The 14,730-nt window shown below is 52.3% G+C and overlaps 1 protein-coding gene across 2 annotated transcripts; it reads right to left on the bottom strand.

Moving 5' to 3' along the window:
* Positions 1-6,925: 6,925 nt before the first annotated feature.
* On the bottom strand, positions 6,926-13,533 carry SLC3A2 (solute carrier family 3 member 2). 2 transcript variants are annotated; one of them, XM_005598254.4, is made up of 9 exons: positions 12,452-13,533; positions 11,900-12,073; positions 11,213-11,307; positions 9,329-9,397; positions 9,102-9,223; positions 8,816-8,996; positions 8,561-8,704; positions 7,554-7,637; positions 6,926-7,439 (listed from the first exon to the last, which is right to left on the bottom strand). In XM_005598254.4, exons 1-9 carry the CDS (start codon positions 12,876-12,878, stop codon positions 7,077-7,079), a joined length of 1,659 nt encoding a protein of 552 aa, XP_005598311.3. In that variant the 5' UTR covers positions 12,879-13,533; the 3' UTR covers positions 6,926-7,076. The 2 variants fall into 2 exon arrangements, with proteins under 2 accessions (XP_005598311.3, XP_005598312.3); XM_005598255.4 differs by having other exon boundaries at positions 9,165-9,223.
* Between the last annotated feature and the right edge of the window lie 1,197 nt (positions 13,534-14,730).

Raw genomic sequence — 14,730 nt, 5'->3', positions numbered from 1 at the left:
ATTCCCTTGTTAGAAATAACATTTGCAACGATGGTTTTATGATGCAGAAAAGAATTTGCTTTCATTTCTGAGGCTTCAGAAAAAGAGGGAACATTTTCTCCTTATCGTACCCAGATTTTTTTTTTTTTTTTCTTTGTCATCACCAGTTAAAGAGACCTGGGGTTTTCAAGGCCAACCACTGAAATTCCATTAGTTAGCACCAAGAGAAACAGGCAGGTCTGAAGCAGGTTGTTCACACTGCCTGGCAATCCATCTCCATTTCTGTCAAACAGTGGCTCTACCATTCTCTTCCATCAGGTCTTGTCCAACTGGAGGGTACATATGAGTCATCTTGGGTCTATAATGCAGATTCGGATTCTGATTTGATAGGTCTGGGGCGGGCTTGAGATTCTGCATTTCTAACAAGTTGGCGATGTGGGTGCTACTAGTTCCCAAACAGACACTGCATAGGAAGCTCCTGGATGCTTATTCATACTTTCTCCCCTCTCCTCAAACCTCCAACACTTAGGAGGCCCCAATCCTCACTCTCAGCTGATGACCTTGTTTCCTGTTTCACTGAGAAAATAAAAGCAATCTGTGGGTGGAACTCCACAAATTCCCACCATGTCTACCCACCTACACATGGGCAACTCTAGACTCATGTGCTCCACCTTTGCTGTGAGCAGCTCCCAGCTAAGGCTGGCCCTCCTCCCCATCCAGCATCTGTCCAGCAGGTCTCCTCTGCCTGGCATCTTCCGCCTCTCTACTACAACAAATATGCTGTTATCGCTCCCATCTTAAAACAAAGCAAAGCATTTTGGCCCCCTTCTTCCTCTGGCCAAAGCCTCATATCTCTCCCTTCCTTAACAGCTACACTGTCTATACTCACTGAACTCCAATTCTCTCCTCCGATCCTCTTCCAGTCTGCTTTTGCCCCAGCCTCAACCAAAACTGTTCTTGTCAAGGTCACCAAAGAACTCCATGATGAGAAGCCCCACGGCCAAGCCTCTGTCCTCTTACTTGTCCCTCCAGCAGCATTTCACAGAGTCCACCATCTCCTCCTCGCTTGGTCTCCAGGGCCACACCCTCCCACCTACCTCACTGCCCCTCCTTCTCAGTCTGTTGCTGGCTCCTCCTCATCTGTCCCACCTCTGAAGGACTGGTTCTCAGTCCTTGGTCTTCTTTTCTTCCCTCTCTACACTCACTCCCCAGGTCACTTCCTGTCATCTTGTGGCTCTAAATGCCAGCAGTCCACATAACTCCCAAATTTGCATCCAAGCCCAGGTCTCTTCATGAAAGCCCGAACAGTATGTCCAGCTAACATCCTGACATTTCCACTTACATGTTGACTAGACCCAAAGGAATCAAGGCCCAAACTGAGCTGCTCATTTCGCCTTTTAAACCCGTCCCTCCGGACGTCTTCCCCACCTTAATAAATGGCAAATCCAATCTTCTAGCTGCTCAGGCCGAAAACCTTAAAATCATCCTTGACTCTTCTGTATCTAGCACCACCCTAGGCCAATGAACACCCATGTGTGAAGTGGAAAAGGATGCCCTTCAGTGCAGGCACAGTACCACATGCATGACTCAGCAACTGGACAGAGCCCTCTCCCCTTCATTCCTGGACTCAGGACACACCAAGGCCATTGCAAGTGGAGCACGTTCTGAATTTCGGCATCACTCACACCCCACCTCAGCAACCAATGGCTTTGTGCCCAACCACACACGCACTGGCAGCGTGTTCCCCATGGCAGCCTCCCAGGCTGTTCCAGTTAAAAGACAATTGTACTTCCTGCTGCTTGGCACTTGCTTCCTGCCCGTTCTCCAAGACCAGTCCTGCTCCTCCTGGCAGTTCCTAATAGCCCTTCAATAAATTCTTTTGAAACCTAAGAAACCTGATTAAGAAAACCAGGAACTCCGACTGACTATCTAGAAACTTGTACAAGTCCCTCCCACTATTAAAATCAGAAAAATCCATTTCTCCACCATCCCTTGGAAGTGCTCTGGAGAAGACTACCAGAAGACCACCAATGATGTCCTTGTCACCAAAATGAAGGCAGCTGGGACAGCTCTGCTCTATCTGACACTGACCTGGTCTCATCCTCCTGCTTTCCCATTCCCAACCCCTGGGCTCCATTCTCTTCTGTTTTTCCTCCTTTGTGGGTCTCTCTTCCACTCTCAGTCTTGTAAATGTTGCCAGTGCTCAGGGCTCCAATGTCACCCTTCTCACCCCACACAATCCCTAGCGTCATTCACATTCACGGTATGTAACTCTCTCTCTTACCCCAAGGGCTCCCAGAGCTTCACCTCTGCCGAGCTATAGACCCTCCCCTGCTAGCATCTTCCACCTGCAAGTCCAAGGGCACCTAAACCCGCTACGTCTACATGGAGCTGATCACCTCTCTGCCCACAGCTGCTTCTCTCCCTGCCTCCCCCACTCAGCTTGATGGCGCCAGCCTGCCCCCTCAATCACCTAAGCTGGAAACTCAGGAATCACCACACAGCTCACTTCTTCCCTCACATCCATCTCACCTGGGCGATCATGAAATCCTGGAGTTTCTTCTCTTGAGACATCTCTCCAAGCCATCCTCTCCTCTCCAACTCCACCACCTCTGCCTCTTTAACTTCTGAATCTTCAGGGCCATTCCAGCAGCCCCCTAAAAGGCTCTCTGACACCCTCAACTTCTTCCTCCACAACAGCAGAGCCAGAGAGATCTTTCTGGACCTCAAACCTGACCACATCATTTCCTACCAAGCACATTTCAGTGGTTTCCCCACCACCGAGAGCAAAGTTCCTTTCTCGTTCTTAACGGAGCTTCTTACATAGATGCTGGTGTCCTAACCCAGACCTCCTGAAACAGAACATCCAGAAGAAAAACCAGGATTTTTCTAATCATTGTCCTCGGGCATAACAAAGCAAGGTTGGGGAACATGGACCTAGTGATTCCCAAACTGCTGAGAACCATTTCAGAAAGGTGGCTAAAAACAGACTCCTAGGGGCTGGCCCCATGGCCGAGTGGTTAAGTTCGCGCGCTCCGCTGCAGGCGGCCCAGTGTTTCGTTGGTTCGAATCCTGGGCGTGGACATGGCACTGTTCATCAAACCACACTGAGGCAGCGTCCCACACGCCACAACTAGAAGGACCCACAACGAAGAATATACAACTATGTACTGGGGGGCTTTGGGGAGAAAAAGGAAAAAAATAAAATCTTAAGAAAAAAAAAAACAGACTCCTAGGCTCACCCTTTGGAGATTCCAATTCAGTGGATGCTGGATGGGAGAGATTTTCCCAGAGGATACTGCGCAACGAGGGAGGGAACCACTAATCTACATACGGGGCAAAGTGTAGATCACTTGAGCATGGCTGTTAAAGCCCTTTGTGCTTCAGCCCCTGGTTGGCTCACTACCCTCCCAGACTGCCAAAACCCAGGCTTTATGGTTCCTCACACTCACCGTGCTGTCTCAACTGAGTGGCTGTACATGTCCCCTCTACACAGGTGGTCCTGTCCCGTAAGTGCATCACATGAATGTGCACTGGTGCCTCAGCCTCAGATCACATGAAGGCACCGAGAAGCTTCCCCTGATCCCTCCCGGGTTAAACCCTTCTCTGCACTCCACAGGGCCTCGTTCACTGCTGCCCCACAGCCTTTATCCCAGGACTGCAATTACTCGAACATCTGCTTCCACGCCCAATCAGTGAAGGCCGGAAGAGGGTGGCAGTATTTTAGATCCCTTTATGGCCCAACACGTAGAACATTGACTGGTACTAGAAGAATGACTCAGGCCGATGGAGAGGTCGGTCCCCTCCCCAACCCAAGGGCAGGTAATTGGCCAGGGGCCCTGGGGAAAGACCAAGTCCAGTGGTGCAGGGGGCTTGACCAGTGCTGAAGCCTGGGTGCAAATGGCAGCCCCACTGCTGTGTCCAGCAGGGTCCCTTATTTCTCTGAGCCCTCAGCCTCCTCTGTACACAGGGTCCCACAGTCCTCAGAGGTTTATCACATGACTTAAAAAGGGGGGAAAAAGGTGAGTCTCATTAAACAATTATCTCATTTAAAAGTGCCCTTAACCCTTAAGAGGTGGCCTTCAGCACTTAGAATTCCAAGCATTTGATCCTTTGGAGACTGGAAACCGTGAGGGCAGGATCCTGTTCACCCTGAACCCAGAAAGTTGAGGATGTTACCAGGAACAGGGCAATAGCTCAAAAAATGTTTGTTGAGTGAATGAACAGCAGAGGTACGTTTCCTGTGGGGGCCACCTGCCCTCTGCTTCAGGCGAGTCCTGCTGTCAGTTCAGGGTGCCCTGGGGAGAGGCATTCTGGCCTCTTTCCTCATCTGCAGTAAGAGAATTATTCGTTCATAGGATAGTTGGGAGCTGAGGTGGCTTCTGTGACTGCATCTGGCTCGTAAGTTCCCTTCCTTCTTTAACGTGGGAAGTGAGGGCAGTTAATGGCACATGCAGCTCTTGCAGATTGCAGAGGGCCTGCAAGTTACTGTTCTCACCTGTTCCCCCACAGCACAGAGGTAGGGTGTCACCACGACCCCACTCAGCATCACTGGAAATTTGAGTGTCTCTGATTTGACTTTTGGTTAATTCATTTCCTATTTTGAAAACAAATATGGGGTGTGGTCACTGTTTAATGGGTAGTCTCAGCTTGGCGTGATGAGAAAAGTTCTGGAGATGGATGGTGGTGATGGCTGCAGTGTGAATCTACTTAATGCCACTGAACTATACACCTAAAAATGGTTAAAACGGCAAATTTTGTTAGGTAAATTTTACAATTAACAATTTCACTTTTTTTAAAAAAGTAAGTCCACAGTAAATTTCAAAGCATGCAATCATGATGAGGCTCCATCTGTAGCGACACCATGATACAGACTGAAGGTCAGAGGGGAAGCACAGAGGCAGAGGAAGAATGAAAGAGGGAAGGCTGGAGCTGGGACCCTGGGAAAGGCCAAGGAGGGAAGGGGTGGGGAGCCTCAGGAAGAGGAGAGGCTGAGATTAAACGAGAGCCAGAGGGGAAGGGCTGTCAGGAGGAAGAAGGGAAATTGTAGGCAGCGGGGAGCCAGGTCCAGGTGGCTGGCTGGTCTTCTCAGGAATTGTGCCGGAGCCCCTCAGAGTATAGGCTCAGGGCACGCCTTCCCTCATGGCCCTCAGGCAGTTGCAGGGCAAGGCAAGCAAAAGTGAGCCAACAAGGACTGAGCCTTAATGTGGAATTTCTTGATCTGTCCCCTATAGAAGACACTCTTAGAGGCCCAGGCGCAACCCACACCCCATCCCACAGGAACTGGTGTTCTTTCCCATGAGAAAGTTAGGAGGGCCAACCTAACAATCACTTGACTGCAACAGGAGTGACAGCAAATCCTAGGGATCTACCTGCAACATAAATGCAGGATCCAAATGCTTCTTACCACCTTCACTGGTACGTCCTAATAAGTCTTCCAAGCTGCAGCAGCAACAATTATTCTAACCGGCTTCCCTGCTAGTCAAACAGCCAGTGAGCCAGTTAAAATCAAAGTCAGACCATGTGGCTCCACTCCAAACCCTCCAACTCCCATCCCACTCCCTCAGACCATGTGTGTAGTGAGGAATTAATCCTACCTGAAGTCTGGCTTTTGCCTTCAGCCACAGGGAGGTGATCACTAGGCCCCTGGGACGCCCTGCCTGATGGCAGTCTTTGCTGTCTGGGGGCTTCAGAGATCAGACAGTCAACAATGTGATTTACCCTGAGGGCTTTGGGACATGTGACCTCTGGAAGAGGGAGACTAAAGGTCAGCCACATGGGCAATATGTGATTAAGCCCCCAAGAAACACTCTGAACACCAAGGCTCAGGTGAGCTTCCCTGCTTGGCCACACTGCATGTGTTACACACCAGGAGGTCTTGTGTCCAGGACTCCACTGGAGAGGATGGGAAGCTCCACATTTGGACCCCCTCCCATGTTCCATCCTATTCATCCTGTCCATTGGTTGGTTCTAATGTGTATCCTTCTGCTACAATAAAACTGTAATATTAGTGCTTTCCTGAGTTCCGTGAGTGGTTCTAGTGATTACCCGCTAAGGATAGTCATGGGGACCCCAAACTTGCAGCTGGTGTCTCAAGTGAGGGCAGTCTCGTGGGGACTGTGCTATTTGCCAAACTCTTCACACCCTGCTATGGCCACCTTACCATGACCTTCCTGATCTACCCCCCTGGCAGCTAAATGTCATCCCTTACCCTCCCCGCTTGCTCTCCTCATTCCTCACAAGTGTCAGGTACACTCCCACCCCAGGGCACTGGAAAGCTCCTTCCCCAGATATCTGGCAAGTTAACTCTCTCCCTTATTTCGGGTCTCTTATTCAAACGTCACCTCCTGGGTGAGGCCTCCTCTAGCCCCCACCCCAAACACCGACCTCCTTCCCTGCTTTCCTTTTTGATCTTTGAACACTACACCATAGCCACCCTACTCTAGATTTTATTTATCTGCTGTCTTCTGCGTCTCCTTACTAGAATAAGCCCCAAGGAGACGGAGACCTTTGTACTTTCTTCTCTCCTGTAACCCCAGGGCCTAGAACAAACAGTTTCTGGCACATCCTAAGTATGCAATAAATTCCTGTTGAATGAGTAACCTCTAGTATCCTTCACAAGAACCTCCTAGAAAACCGGCCACCCCACTCCCACTCTTTCTCCCTGAAAGGCAAAATCTGCACAAATAGGAAAACTGACCACACTTGGCTGAAGACCATTGCTGAGGGAGATGAGGAAACAGTCAGCAAGACCAGAGACTTCCAGGAGAGTACCTGGCCCAGCCTGGGTGAGGAGGCCTGGATGCTTGGCAGGCCCCTTCCTCTCACACTGGAGCAGACGCATGGAACCCTCTGGCCCTGATCACTGTGCAGCAGGTTTGGTGGGAAGGGAGGAAGGGGAGTGAAATTCTTGCCCCTGACAGAGGGGCGGAGGGAAGACAAACCCTCACCGGGCAGGGGTGACTTTTATTTGAAGGCAGAAAACACCCTATTTGGGGGTTCACTTGTGATCTGTGACAGTTAAAAATAAAAAAAAGGAAAGAGAAACGAGAAGCCAAAGGGCCTGGAGAAGGGAAGGTGTGAGTGGTGGGTCCTGTTCAGGCCACGTAGGGGAAGCGGAGCAGCAAGCCCTCGTGGGGTTCCAGGGTCAGGTGCTCCAGCTCAACAGAGGCACTCTCCTTACGGCCCGGCTGGGTGCTGAGCATCAGATCCACCCTGGCCGGCAGGCTGGTGCTGGTGGGCAGGCTGGAGGTCCCCAACTTGGCAGGTTGGCCCACATTCCCAAAGTTGAGCACTACCAGGAAACGCTCGTTCTGGTCCCATTGTCGGACATAGGAGAAGAGGTCAGGCCCGGACGAGAGTATGTGGAAGTCGCCATGCAGCAGGGAGCGCTCCTTACTCCGCTGATCACTCAGCCGCCGGAACAGGGAAAGGAGGGAGCCAGGGTCTTGACTCTGAGCCTGCAGGCGATGAAGACAGAGCAGGAAGGGATGAAGGGCTCCCCTGGGTGCAAACTCCTACGGGCCACCTGCCCACCCACTGCTGGTCAGGCCCTGCCCATCTAAATCCCTTACCTTCACAGTCTTGCTGGAGCTTACAGATCTTGAGGTGTTGGGGAAGCTGGATTCATCCCACAGCATGACTGGGGCCTTCAGAGGCTGAAAAGTGGGGAAAATAGGACTTGGAAGAGGCCTGGCCTGCACTCCCTGCTCCTCCTGCCATTCCCACCCCCATTGATGCATAACCCCCCACCCACATCTAACTTCTCCTGGACAAACAAGGCAGGCTCCTGCCTCAGGTCCTTGCACACACTGTCCCCTCAGCCCAGAGGGCCCTTCTCCCAGACAGCCACCAGCTAGCTCCCTCACTTCCCTCCCATCCCTGCTCAGTTGTCTCACCAGGTTTTCTACGGCCATTCTACGTAAAATACACTCCATGCCCTAGTCTCTAGGCCTCCTACCCTGCTTTCTTTTGCACAGTACTTATCAGCACCTGCCATCTATATTATATTTATTTATTATCTAATTTCACCATCTCTAGCTCTTTTGTGCTTTGCTGTATCCTCCATGATTGGCATATAGGAATTACTCAGTAAGTTTGTGGAAAAAACTGATGACCGGTTCTGTAAATACCAGCTCAGGTGTCAGCTAAAACTAAGTGAGTGTCTTCACAGTCTTATCCTATCACAGCCCTCGCTGCTGTGCACTTCTCACTGGGCTCCCCAACTGAACTTTTGAGTTCCTGGAGGGCCCAGGGTATCCACTGTCCACTGAGTGCTTGACTAAGTGAGTGAGTGATGGCTACCATACTGAATACCTACCAGGTACCAGGCATCACATTTTAAAATATGCCCTCATTCAATCCTAACTACCCTACAAGAAATGCAATATCATAGCAGAGATGGCCAAGGCTCAGACAAGTGCAGTAACTTGCCAAGGCCACACAGCTTCTGACTAGGTGGCTGACTAGGAATCAAACGCAATTCCACCCAAAGCTCATATCTGTCTGCTCTCCTCCACAGAGCCATCATGATGGAGGAACACCACCTCCAGCACCGTACTGGGGAGGCAGCAAGCAATACCTGTCCAGGTGGGACAGCTGCCTCCAGGCCAATCTCATCCCCATAGCTGAAAACCGGGGTCCCTGGCAGGGTGAAGAGCAGCAGCTGGTAGAGTCGGAGGAGTTGAGCCGGCACGAAGGAAGTCAGGAGCCCCGTCTGAGACAACTGCAGGAACGGATGCACTGGTGAGCCCCAAAGCCCACCCCTGCCTCCATTTCCCAAAACCCCTTTCCTCCAAAACGCCTCCTGCCCTACGCCCACCACTGTAGTACTCACACTCCAGCTGCACCAACGACTGCCAGTGGTGTTCAAATACTGGGTGACCAGGAATTCTACATGCTTGCCAGTGAAACTGGGGTTTGACAGGTAGGAGCTGGTCAGCAACAGGTCCTTGGTGGATTCGAGTAGGCTCCGGATCTGGTGAAGGTCAGAGGACTCGGTCCCTGCAATCAAGAGCCTGCACGGAGTAGAGCAGGGCACAAGGTTGGTATAGGACAAGAAAGGAAAACTGGAAGTGAAGAAGGTTCTCTGGACTAGGAACTTCCCCCTTCCTTGGGCCTACCATTCCACTGAGGGGTTCTCACAGTGGAGCCGACTTGGGGAGGGGGTGTGGTCTGTCACCCACCTATCTTCACTGATGTTTTTGGTCATGTCCTGCCACTTGGCCAAGAATGAAGACGCATTCTAGAAAGAAAAAAGCAGAGTTGAGGAACAGGAAACACTATGAGACCCTGGCAAGACACTCTGTTCTGGCCCAGGCTCTGCCTCTCACATGGAAAGGGAACTCACCGTCAGATTCCCCACGTCCCGAAACTGGAAGCCATCCACACCAGCCTGCATCCAAAACTTCAGGGCATCCTATAGGGAGGAGAGCAAAAGAACAGAGGAAATATATCAACACTCTGATGCAAAGGCTCAGAAAATCCCAGCCCACACTAAACCTTGCCTACCCAGCACTTCGCCATGACCTTGGGAGAGTCACTTGCCTTGAATGGTCTCACTTTCCCACTTCTGTTACAAAAGTTTAGCCTTTGGTCCCCTCCCTTCTAACCTATCATTGATTCTCTTAGTGCTGTAGCATTTTACTTTTCTATTCTTCCCCAAGGCAAATCACACAGCTTCACCTTTGATCCCTACAGAACAGGCCCAAGAGAAAAAGTATGTTCATAGACATAACTTCATTCAACCCTTAGCATGTGTGGTAGGCTAGTAGACTCGTTTTAGAGATGAGTAAACAGTCTCAGAGAAGCAAAGAGGCACGCCCAAGACCAGAATCAGAGAGCAGCAGAGAGAGGACCCAAAATGCTAGTGAAGAGCCCAGGACAAGTGTACTTACTCCTCTCCCAGTGTCCTGAGGCCTGGGGAGGGTGTGAGTCAAACAGCAGGTCTCAGCAAGGGCAAAAATGAAACAGTGCAATTCAAAGCACAGCCCGAGGGCAGCTTAGAAGATCTGAAAAGAGGCGCCAGCTCTGCAGAACCGGCCTCAGGGCCTGGCATTCTTGGGGCATAAAACATGGTACCCCACCGCCCCCTTTTTTCCCTTTTTCTCCCTGCTCCATGTGCTCTCTCCTCTCGTCTCCACTTTCATCTGAGGCCACCACTCCTCATGCCATGCCACCTGTAAACATTCCCTTATCAGTGACTTTTATTTTATTTTATTTTTTAACAATTTAACTTTATTTTTTACTTATTTTTTTGGTGAGAAAGATAGTTCCTGAGCTAACATCTGTACCAATCTTCTATTTTGTATGTGGGACACCACCACAGCATGTCTTGGTAAGCAGTGTATAGGTCTGCTCCCAGGATCTGAACCCACGAACCCCAGGCCGCCAAAGCAGAGTGCACAAACTTAACTACTATGCTACCAGGCCGGCCCACTTTAAAGGGTCTTCCAGCAATTAGCAAGGGCTGAATTGGATGACCCCAAGGGTCCTATGGAAATGCTCAATTCTACCTCAGAATCATGGCTGCCAGCAAGGTGTCAGGGTCTGTCTCCATCTTGTTCTGCCTCTTCTGAACTGATCAGTGTCCTACAACCCCGGCTTAGGAGCAGGGGTGCTCTAAAGCCCCATTCCCAGCTGCTGGGTATAGAGTTTGAGCCTATACACCTCTTCAGAGAAGGCAGACTAGAGAACTAAGACTGCTCAGGACCTCAAATCCCAGGCACATTAAGTCCCTCTGAACCTCAGCTGCCTCGTTCACAGACTGGGGATGACAGGGACTTTGTGCAGCTATACAGGGGATTAGAAAACATATATGAAACGCTTGGCATTGTCCCAGACATATAGGAAGACGCCAGTGCAGACTGGGCTCCACTCCAAAACACACCCAACGAGAACCAGGAAACCAGACAGGACAGGACTCCCACAGAGAAAGGGCTTCCTCTCCCAAAAGGAAGAAAAAGCAAACCCAGACTGACATCTGAGAAATTCCTTCCTGGCACTGTCACCATCAGGGTCAAGGAAACAAGAAAAACGAGTGGACAGAAAAGAAAAGGAACAAGCGAAAACAGGGGTACACTGCTGGCTTATCCTTCTGCCTTGGGAGGAGCGTGCCTGCCTGGCTCCAAGCAGCAAGGGGCCCCTCAACTGCAGCCGGGCAAGGTTTACAGGGCTGCTGTGAAAGGACGAACACAGCCCCAGCATCCGGCTCCCACCTGCCATCAGCACTCACCTCCACCTTGGTGGCCACAGTGGTAATCTCATCGGGGAGGAACCACGGGTTCTGGCCCCTGTAGTTGGGAGTGAGGTCCAGAATGACCCGGATGCCTAGAACAATGGAGGCAGAGGCAGTCATGAGAAAGACTTGGGTGAGGGGAAAGGAGGAAATCAACAAGTACAAGTCCATAGAGTATTTCCTATATATTACTCGGTACAAAAGCTTAGATTTGAACCCTGGTAAAACTCATTGCATTGAAACAGAGCTATGAAGAAGGGAGGGGGGCTTAAGATCTCGCAGGGTAGAAGAGTGTAGTGTAGCAGACAAGACAGCTATGGGGCCCTAGGCTCCCGACTCCCAAAGTGCACCCTTTTAAAGTAAGACAAGATTTTATTTGGATTTTTTTTCAAAAGGACCCACTCTTACACGTTTAAATGCCACTGACTTAGTAAAAAGCCTACCTTTTGCAGATAAGGGCACTGACACTCAAAAGTTAAATGATTGCACTGCCAAGTAGAAAGCTTCTAAATCACCTGACGAATCCATTTTAGGCTGAAGCCTAACAAACCTCCCCTGTTATCTGCCCTAGGAAAACTCAGAGCCAGTCAGGTGTAAACCAGACAAAAATCCTATCCTGCCTTCCGTCTGGCCAGAAGGCCAACCCCTTCCTAGCTCCTTCCTTGCCAACTCCAGGACACCCACTCTTTTTCTTGGCCGATTGCAGGAGACTATCAAAATCTTCCTTGGAGCCAAGAGCCGGGTGGATCTGTTCCAAGTTCGTCCCAGCGACGTCATCCTCCTGGTTCTCGTGAATTGGGCCCAGCACAATGCCCTTCACCTTCAGGGTGCTCAGGTAATCGAGACGCCCCTTCAGGCCTGAAACGCAGAAGCAGGATTAAAGCGCAGTCCCTCTAACATCCCCTATTCTCTCCTCTCCCCGCGACTAAGCGTCGGGGGTGAGGTTGAACCACGAGACTCGGAGGAACTGATGTAAGAAGCCTAGCACATTACTTCAGAAACCGGCTGTGACTGGCTCCCGGCGCCACAGGAAGAAAGGAGGATGCTGAGTCAGCTACCCCCGTGAAGGAGGGAGGGGGGACGGTTTCCTTCAAAAAGGAAGGACGAGCTACGTCCCAGGGAGCGGTCGCCGCTACCGGGGGGTGGACAACCGTCTGAGTCAATCTAGGGACAGGGTCGGAGCCGGTGACCAGCTAAACCAGGGGCGGGGGGGTGGGGAGGATGCACCGCGCTCACCCGCTAGGTCGCCGGCGTCGCGGCCCTGGAAGGCCTGAAGGTCGCCGATGCGGTAGAGGGCGCCCTTGTGCCACCAGCTCTGCGCCGGCAGCTCGCGGCACCGCGGGGCCCGCACGATGATGACCACGGCGCCCGCCAGCATGCCGAGCCAGCCGAGCCAGAAGAGCAGCAGCAGCGCCCAGCGCGTGCGGACCCAGCCGCGGCTGCCCGCCACCTTCAGCAGCTCCTCTTTCGACAGGCCCGTGAACTTGGCCGCGTCCTCCGCCTCGTCGTCCGCCACCTTGATCTTCACCAGGCCGTTCTTCTCGGCCCCACCCGCCGCCACCACGGCCACGGCCGCCCCCGACGCCGCGTTCATCGGCTGCTTCTCGGGCTCCATCTCGTTCAGCTCCACTTCCTTCATGTCCACCTCGGTGTCCTGGCTCATGGTGCCTGCGGAACCGGCGGCACAACGAGTCTTGCGGTCAGGTGGCGGCTGGACACGTGCCCCGACCTCCCGGCCCCAGGACTGTTTCCCTAGCGGATGCGGCTCCGAGACGCTCCGACGACTGTCTGCCGCGGGTTGGGCCCGCCCCGGGGGATTGGCAGGGGAGCCCCGCCTCGGCCCGCCCCGGCCTGCCCGCCCCTTAAAGTGAAACGTCCGGGATTGCTCTTTGTGGGACCGCTGGGGGCGGGGGGCGGGGGGCGGGGGGGGGGGGGCGCGGAGGAGGAAAAGTGTCCGGAACAGGCCTCCGACCGCTGCGTGATCCAACTCCTCATCTCGAACCTGTCCACCCCTGAGGCTCCTTCGAGCCGGACCCTAGGAAGGCTGAACAAGGGGCCACCTTTAGGTAGGTGGAGTCTGTGATATGTCCCTCCGCCGGAAGGGGGCGGAAAGAGGATATGCAGCACGGCGGGGGTCCCGGGGCCCCTCTTCGCCCACTCTGAAGGCTGGTGGCTTCCCCGGGCCCCATCCTCCATTTGCCCCTGGCCCAGGGCTCAGGGCTCAGGCCACCGCCTGGTCTTCCCAACTTCTCAAGGCTTCTTGCGCTCAGAATCAGCCAAACTCAACTTCTGCTCTTTCCTTCACCAGGCCTTGTTTTCCCAGGCCTCTGGGACCTGGCGCTAGACCTCCGCTTCCCCGCAGGGCTTACTCCCACTCGCCCTTCAAGACTCATCTTGAGTTTCGTTCAATGAATTCATCATGCAGCAACTATTTATTGACCGCCCACTACAATATTTTGCTTTATTAACTTTATTGAATTAACTCTAATGCAATCTTTTCCTTGATGTTTTAAGATGAATCTGTTTGGACAGGAGTTGAGGCTGACACTCCCCATCTTAACCTACCCCACCCCAGTCTCTGGCGCCAGCATGTCGGGCAGCAAGGAATTCAACATGCAGAAGAGATTGACGGTGACCTGGGGGCAGTAGCAAACTGGGCTGGGCCTCAGTTAGAGGCATCCACCTTTTTCCTACAACAGACCAAAAGATGCCCTGGCTAGACTCTTCCCCACCTTGCAGGGCCTCCCACAGATTATCCCAGTCTCCCCAGGGTGCCAGGGTTCCCTTACCTCCCCATCCTTTCACTACACTAGGCCTTGGAGACAGCTGGTACTGCAGAGGCCTTGAAGACCACCCAGCTTCCCTCTACAGGGGTCTTGGATTGCGTGTAAGTGGGGCAGAGACAAGGTTCAGAGCAGGGACTGCCGGACATCAACACCATGAGGGGCCAACACTCTCCGGAACGTCTTGTTCCTGAGTAGTGCCAGCTGGATTATTTTCAGAGAGGAGCTTAAGGAAATGAGTTCTTTCTCCCTCTCCCACCTGGGCTGGAAGCCAGGATGGCTGTGTATTTGGAGGAGAGCGGAAGCCAAGATCTGAAGAAATAGCAGAGAGAAAGAAGTGCCACGGGTATGAAAAGGCTCATCCTCTGCCATTCCCCTTTTTCATCCCAAAGCCCATACCCCACCCCCACTCTAGGAAAGCTGGGTCCAACTCCTACAGGGAGGCAGGCAAGTGGGTAGAGGTTGGAGTTCAGACCAGTGCTTAATGATGATAAGAAGTCCAAGGTGCCCTGGGCATGCCAGATAAGTGCCAACCAGGGGCTCTGAACAGACTTTATCCCCAGCATGAAAACTCAAGGTTGAGGACAGCGATCAGAAGCTCTCCCTGTGAGGGTCCAACATAACACCCCCCAGGAACACAGTATCTCACTCACAGCCCCTCACGGCTCCAGACAGATGAAGTCAGTCCCTTACGCATTTAGTAAAGAAGCTAACAACCTACCTCTCCAAGCT

The sequence above is a fragment of the Equus caballus genome, chromosome 12, assembly GCF_041296265.1.
Source record: "Equus caballus isolate H_3958 breed thoroughbred chromosome 12, TB-T2T, whole genome shotgun sequence".
NCBI lineage: Eukaryota > Metazoa > Chordata > Mammalia > Perissodactyla > Equidae > Equus > Equus caballus.
This window is presented reverse-complemented; position numbering and strand designations above follow the sequence as displayed.

Bases quoted from the DNA above. Each gene is read 5' to 3' on its own strand.
- SLC3A2 (XM_005598254.4), bottom strand. From the start codon at position 12,878: ATGAGCCAGGACACCGAGGTGGACATGAAGGAAGTGGAGCTGAACGAG. The intron at 7,638-8,560 runs GTATTGCTTGCT...CCCACTTTTCAG, and splicing joins CAGCTGTCCCACCTGGACAG to CCTCTGAAGGCCCCAGTCAT. The intron at 7,440-7,553 runs GTAAGGGATTTA...CATCGCCTGCAG, and splicing joins GCTCCAGCAAGACTGTGAAG to GCTCAGAGTCAAGACCCTGG.